Source organism: Salmo trutta, chromosome 7 (genome assembly GCF_901001165.1).
Source record: "Salmo trutta chromosome 7, fSalTru1.1, whole genome shotgun sequence".
Taxonomy (NCBI): Eukaryota; Metazoa; Chordata; class Actinopteri; order Salmoniformes; family Salmonidae; genus Salmo; species Salmo trutta.
The window spans coordinates 2734338-2741656 of record NC_042963.1 but is presented as its reverse complement, the minus strand read 5'-3'; the positions used below and the strand labels follow the sequence as shown (position 1 = coordinate 2741656).

At 41.0% G+C, this 7319-nt stretch overlaps 2 protein-coding genes across 2 annotated transcripts in view; one reads left to right on the top strand and one right to left on the bottom strand.

Moving 5' to 3' along the window:
- Positions 1 to 3201: 3201 nt before the first annotated feature.
- On the bottom strand, positions 3202 to 4127 carry LOC115196662 (cholesterol 25-hydroxylase-like protein 1, member 2). Its single transcript, XM_075074285.1, is given in 4 exon segments — positions 3202 to 3563; positions 3565 to 3720; positions 3722 to 3893; positions 3896 to 4127. Coding segments are annotated over 4 exon segments (822 nt in total). The 5' UTR covers positions 4104 to 4127; the 3' UTR covers positions 3202 to 3277.
- A 1052-nt stretch (positions 4128 to 5179) lies between these two features.
- The window catches only part of si:dkey-24l11.2 (ZnF_C3H1 and zf-CHY domain-containing protein), a 6829-nt gene continuing 4689 nt past the window's right edge, over positions 5180 to 7319 (top strand). Inside the window, exons 1-2 of the mRNA XM_029757621.1 lie at positions 5180 to 5329; positions 7284 to 7319. The exon at positions 7284 to 7319 is cut by the window's right edge and continues 654 nt beyond it. Of these exons, the coding sequence (XP_029613481.1) occupies positions 5300 to 5329; positions 7284 to 7319 (66 nt within the window). The 5' untranslated portion in view covers positions 5180 to 5299. The remainder of the gene's footprint in view (positions 5330 to 7283) is intronic.

Genomic DNA, 7319 nt, shown 5'->3' with positions numbered 1-7319 from the left:
GAGAGTGATGGACTGCTGCATCAGATGACCTGGCCTCCACAATCACTCGACCTCAACCCAATTGAGATGGTTTTGGATGAGTTGGACAGCAGAGTGAAGGAAAAGCAGCCAACAAGTGCTCAGCATATGTTGGAACTCCTTCAAGACTGTTGGAAAGGCATTCCAGGTGAAGCTGGTTGAGAGAATTCCAAAAGTGTGCAAAGCTGTCAAGGCAAAGGGTGTGGCTACTTTTAAGAATTTAAAATCTAAAATATATTTTGATTTGTTTAACACTTTTTTGGTTACTACATGATTCCATCTGTGTTAATCCATAGTAGTGATGCCTCTAGCACTGTGATGCAATGCTTTAGACCGCTGCACCACTTGGGAGGTCCCTGTTTTCCAACAGAGATGGAGCTTAAAAAGCAACTTGATTTAGCTTTCTTAATGTAGATAGAGAAACAGATGTACTATTGTCTGAAAGACTGCCAGTCCACTACAGTCTGTTTTCCTTGCTTTGGCCCAGATCTGATTTCTCATCTGAATGAGCTCAGATAGATCTAACCTGTACTTTTCTTCTGAGCTATCTTTGACACTGAATATTTTTTTTATTTTATTTATTTAACCTTTATTTAACTAGGCATATTAACTTTGACTTTGACTCTGAATAGTTTAAAAGGGGCATGTTAATCTGCCAGAGGAATACATATGGAGGATGCATATTCTAGAGCCAACTCAGGGTCAGGAATACAGAAGACAGTGGCTAAATCAGAGTAAGAGCATGCCATGTAAAAACCCTTGAGGAGAAAACTTGCTGTTTCATATCTCTAATACATACTATGGGACAATGATCACTGAGATCATATGCAAATACTCCATTATACAAATATATACGGGGGTTATTAGTAAGAATTAAATCAGGAGTCAACAGGGTTTTCACATTTAGCCATGTGGGTTTTTAGATCAATTGAGTCAGATTAAAATCAATGCATATACTTTTAAATTGATCTGAGGCCGGAATAGCCAGTCCAGATTCAAATCCCCTAAAATGACCAACTCCGAGGACAGAAAATGTGTTAAACACTCAGATATAGCATTAATAGCATCCACCATGGCAGCAGGGCACCAATAACAACAATGTGTATTCTGCTTTATCGACACATCTACAACCAGGTGATCACATTTATTGGGAACAAAATATCTAATGATTGGGACACCATAAAATTAGATTTTACATTATGGCCACTTCTCCCCTTTTTTGTAATCAGTCACAAATAAATAAATTATAATCATTTACTTCAATGTCTTTGTCAGAGACAGAACCATTTAACCATGTTTCAGAGAGAACCAGAAGTCCTCTACCCAAATGTCAAAAATCCTCATCGAATATTCAGAAATGTATTAAAATAATTCTATGTATCTACCAATCCAAAGAGAGGAATAGGCGGAAGCTTGACACCCCGCCGTGCTTCTTTGTGGACAACGACTCCTATTGTTTGGGAGGAGAGACGAGTATCTTGTCAGTATATCCATAATCTTTGCTAGCGCTGGAAGCACAGGGAGCGGCACGAGCAGCGATAACAGCGATAACAGCGATAACGTCATAACTTCATCCAAAAACATGGCAGGCGTTGGATGAATATAAAATATTAATATCTTTGGCTGAGTGATTAAAAAAAATCGGCCTAAGCGACAATTATTTAAATAATCCAATGGATGTTTTGTGCATGGAGGTGATAACTAAAGTGTCTAATTAGGAATTTTCTAATCTGACTTTCTCTATGTGGCTGTCTATGGAAATTGTCTTTCTGGGTCGGGCTTCAGTTAAACTGCAGTACCAAAGTAAGACTGTAGGAGCAGTCGAAACCGTGCTTCTAGACCTGAATACTGGCCCCTTGGTTTGACTGCATTAAACCCGTGATGTAAACATGATACATCACGGTTTTAATGCTGTCAAACCAAGGGGCCAGTATTCCGGTCTAGAAGCATGGTTTCGACTGCTCCTACAATTTTACTTTGGTAAATTGTGATTGACTGACTGATCTAGAATAGAAAAAAGGAGTGGGTGCTCAACCAAAGTGAGTCTAGGTGATGTAAACATCATTGGAAAGGAAAAGGCGCAACGCTCGCTCACCACAAACAGTTATTGGTTTTAGTAAGCAAGTTTAAAAGATTGATGTTTCGGCCTTCAATTGCCTTCAGAATAAACACAAAGGGAATGGACAAGTTAATATAGGGCAGGGGTGGGGAATTGCAGTCCTCAAGGGCCTGATTGGTGTCACAGTTTTGCCCCAGCTCCAGCTAACACACCTGACTCCAATAATCACCTAATCATGATCTTCAGTTTAGAATGCAATTTGATTAATCAGCTGTGTTTGCTAGGGATGGAGAAAAGGTGTGACACCAATTAGGCCCTCGAGGACTGGAGTTTCCCCACCCCTGATATAGGGAATGGGGAAGACAATTAGGGAGAAAACTATATTCAGCTGGTGGTGCTAATGAGAGATGGTCAATGTCTCCACCAAGTGATGAGATACAGAAGTCTAAGCTCCCTCCGTGTGTAAACATGAAACATTTTTTGGGCACTGGACCAAAAAAGGGATGGGGCCCTTCACAAAAGCATACTATAGTCCTTCTCTAGGTTAAGACCTCTGGGGACTAAAGTCTCTAAGGAATGGATCCAGAACGTCTCTCTGGACCTTCAGTGTTTGTCAACATCACCACCGCGTTTGTTTTTGCTGACTTGTTCATTTCCAAACTAAAATAACTCACAAAGCGAGTGTCCCTGCTATTTGAAATGGAGGGCCACTGTGCTGTTGGGGTCAGCACATCGAATGGCACTTCGGTGCTCACACATTCTAGTGTGTAACTCCCTTGAGGTCTCTCCTACGTACAATAAGCTGCACGGGCAGCGAATCACATAGATCACATTGCGAGAATTGCAATTGATGGTACTTTTGATTTTTATGTCTCGACCCGATCTGGGGTTCGAGAAACTTATTATACGTTGGGTTTACTGGCAGGTTGAATAAAGGGACATGGATAAATATATCTGTATTATACATGTATTAATTATGAAGAACATGGAAAAGTTTATATACATTTTCCCATTGCATAATAAAACTGTTTTAACCATAACATCCAACAGAATTCACTCCAATGAGTTCCACAAGCCAAAGTAGAGAAGGATAACTTATTCTTCACTCAGTTAATTTACAGGTCTCAAATATATCATTTCATTTGAAACAGGTCTGTTTCTCATAATCAATTAGTTTGAATTCGATTTCATAGAATGTCATCATAAGAATGTATTTGTCACCGGCTCTGAGTAAGAGTAAGAGAAACTAAAATCAGCATGTGTTCCAAATATTTTATCCCAGTGGCTGAAGTATGGTGCAAAGTTCTTGTTGAGTTTCTAATGGTGCACATCATCCTTGCTGGGCCCTCGATAAATACTGAAGGGTATCAGACGAGATGGGGACCAAGGAAAATCCTCCACGGACACATAGACATGGAGCACCATAAAGACCCACGTGGTGAGAAGGTGGCATCTCAGGATGACAGGATTCAGGGTGGTCCAAAAGCACACTGACCAGCTCCCACCCTCCCAGGCATTGTGTAGCCAGAACAAAGGGAGCTGAGTAGTTGTGGTGGATTGCATGGAACATGATGTATAACCAGTGGTGCAGCAGGTGCCAGATGAAGTACTGGAAGTCAAAGAGCAGAAGGTTTCCCGTCACTCATGAGCTCCAGTAGGGTTGGGACTTGGTCTGGCAGTGTCACCGGTGGTCTCCATGTCCACTGAGCCACACTTGCAGGAAGCACAAGGAGCATATGGTTATGCAGACTGATGCCAGCACAATGCAATAGCATGGAAGGTGTTGGCCGCCGGCTCGGCTGGATCTTGAACTCTGGACCCATAGCCATCTGTCCCCTATGATGTCACACGCCAGGAAGGGGAGGCAGAACACAAAGTATGAAGACACAGTCAAAACAATGGGGAAAAGAGGAGACCTCAAAGAGTCCCTGTGATTGGGCCTAACACTGTTCCAGAGAGGCTGAAGAGAGGAGTCATTTCCCAGGTCGATTCCCAGGCCTGAAAATGTATCTACTACTAGATCCATCCAGCTTTTGTAAAATAAAGAATGTAAATGGTGTTCATTCCCTTGTACTTAACTTGTGATAAATGTGAATGTGTAAGCCAGGTGCATTGACCAATAAAGACTGCTCCTCTCCCTGAATGTCCAGTATCAACTAACATGGTGCTAAATGATTTATATTGTAACTATTTTCATTCTTAGGTTATACAACAGTCAGGGATGTAATGTATATGACCAACCAATGACTTGATTGTTAGTATGTGTGCAGGCCTACCTACAGTAGTATTCCACTACATTTCTCCTTTGATTATTTTCACAAGCCCACAAAATGCGTTATTATTATTCGTTAGGTTATTCAATTAATCACAGGGTAGAGATTATCCTCAGGTTCTCCTCAATAGATTTTTGTTAAAGTATTGTATAAGTTTTTATGAGTAAAGTCCTACCGTATAAAAAAAATCATGACAGCTGTGACGGAAACAAGAAATGTCTGTACAATTTTATACATTTTCCGACAGATAATTTGTTTGTTCAACATGGTGGGATATTTTTGTGTTGGTGAAATTAATTATGCGCAAATATTGATATAATAACCATCATATCGAAGTAAATTTGGTTTGTTGTTTCAGGAGTCGTAATAGGAGGACCATACAGTTTATTCGGCTAAAGATAAAATACGTTATTATGAACTTCACAGGGTTGTGAAAGTGCAAGGTTCTCTTGGTGGTCCTTTCCAATAAATATCGAGGGTCTTATTCTTGTAACATGATGATCGATGCTTGGTAGAGTTGAAAATGCGATGGAAACACATTGAACTTTACATTTTTATTCTGTACATGAAAACTTAAGCGAAAAGGTAAATTTTGTCTGCACTACGTCATTATGCACTGATATTATCCGCAACGGGTCAATTTTGTGGAAACACGACATTGGTGGGAAAATGCGCATATTTTCAGATGCGGATTCTAGAATATTCACATGAAAATGTGTCAACAATTGGATGGACTGTATACAGTCTATGTAGCAATTTATGGTGCGAGTTGTGTCCATCTCACTCTATACCAGGAGGGGGCAATAAAGTATAAGAATAGTCTTCACTGCCCATGCCAGAGGAAGGAAAAACAACGTCAGCCATTGGACTTTGGCAGCAACTACTGTATCTACTGAATGCAACAAAGTAACATCAGCTTTACGGATACAAACGAATAGCAAATAGCTACATGGAACGTTCACCTGTAAACAGCGTTGAGGTACTGTACGTTATTAAAAGGTGTAATAGTGTTGTTGGGCTAACTCATTCAAAATGAGTGCCATATTTTGATATTTTAGCTGGTCATGGCTAGAAGGGATGCAGTTATTTGTCAAAGTGACGTCAAAAGTCGCGTCGAGGACACTTTTACATTTTAGATAACACTAACCCCTTTCCTAACCTTACCCCAGGTCTCCTAACCTGCTAAGTAGTCACTGCTGACATTAGCTGCATCCCATCTAGTCAAAACCATTTAATGTGTGTTATGATTTCGCTAGCTAGTAGTAGTAGGCCTACAGTACAGAAGATGGACACTGGAGGCTATTTCTAGTGAAGTAGTTTAGTCTGATATACAGTGCATTCGGGAAGTATTCAGACCCCTTAACTTGTTCCACATTTTGTTACGTTACAGCCTTATTCTAAAATTGATGAAATAAAATGTTTGTCATCAATCTACACTACCCCATAATGACAAAGCGGAAAAACAGAAATACCTTATTTACATAAGTATTCAGACCATTTGCTATGAGACTATTGCTATGCATCCTGTTTCCATTGATCATCCATGATGTTTCTACAACTTGATTGGAGTCCACTTGTGGTAAATTCAATTGATTAGACATGATTTGGAAAGGCACACACCTGTCTTTATAAAGTCCCACAGTTGGCAGTGCATGTCAGAGCAAAAACCAAGCCATGAGGTTGAAGGAATTGTCCGTATAGCTCAGAGACAGGATTGTGTCAAGGCACAGATCTGAGGAAGGGTACCAAAACATTTCTGCAACATTGAAGGTCCCCAAGAACACAGTGGCCTCCATCATTCTTAAATGTAAGAAGTTTGGAACCACCAAGACTCTTCCTAGAGTTGGCCTCCTGGCCAAGCTGAGCAATCTGGGGGGAAGGGCGTTGGTCAGGGAGGTGACCAAGAATCTGATGGTCACTCTGACAGAGTTCCTCTGTGGAGATGGGAGAACCTTCCAGAAGGACAAGCATCTCTGCAGCACTCCACCAATCAGGCCTTTATGGTAGAGTGGCCAGACAGAAGCCACTCCTCAGTAAAAGGCACATGACAGCCCACTTGGAGTTTGCCAAAAGGCACCTAAAGACTCTCACAACATGAGAAACAAGATTATCTGGTCTGATGAAACCAAGATTGAACTCTTTGGCCTGAATGCCAAGCGTCACATCTGGAGGAAACCAGGCACCGCTCATCACCTGGCCAATACCATCCCTACGCTGAAGCATGGTGGTAACCTGCTCAGGACCTCAGACTGCGGCGAAGGTTCACCTTCCAACAGGGTAGCGACCCAAGCACACAGCCAAGACAAAGCAGGAGCGGCTTTGGGACTTGAACTTGATAGAACATCTCTGGAGATATGTGAAAATAGCTGTGCAGTGACGCTCCCCATCCAACCTGACAGGACTTGAGAGGATCTGCAGAGAAGAATGGGAGAAACTCCCCAAATACAGGTGTACCAAGCTTGTAGCGTCATACCCAAGAAGGGATATGTTTTTTATTTTTGATACATTTGCAAAAATGTCAACTTGTTTTTGCTTTGTCATTATCGGGCATTGTTTGTAGATTGATGGGGGGGGGGGACGACAATTGAATCAATTTTAGAATAAGGCTGTAATATAACAAAATGTGGAAATAGTCAAGGGGTCTGAATACTTTCCGAATGCACTGTATGTAGTTCATAGGGATGAATGACAGGATATTTGTGTCAATACACGAGTAAGAGACTGATTTATCTTATTGTGTCAATCACTGTATTATCTAATAACAAAATGTGGAAAAAGACAAGGTGTCTGAATACTTTCCGAATGCACTGTATGTCGTCTGTGACAAACTACATGTTGTATTTTCTTGTTTCAGTGATGGTCTTTTCAGTGTTTCCTACTTTGTACTCCCTGCACGTTTTCATGAATGTCATAACAAGAGTTATTTTCTATAGGTATCACCAGAGAGCAATGGGGACTCTGTCGCTCTG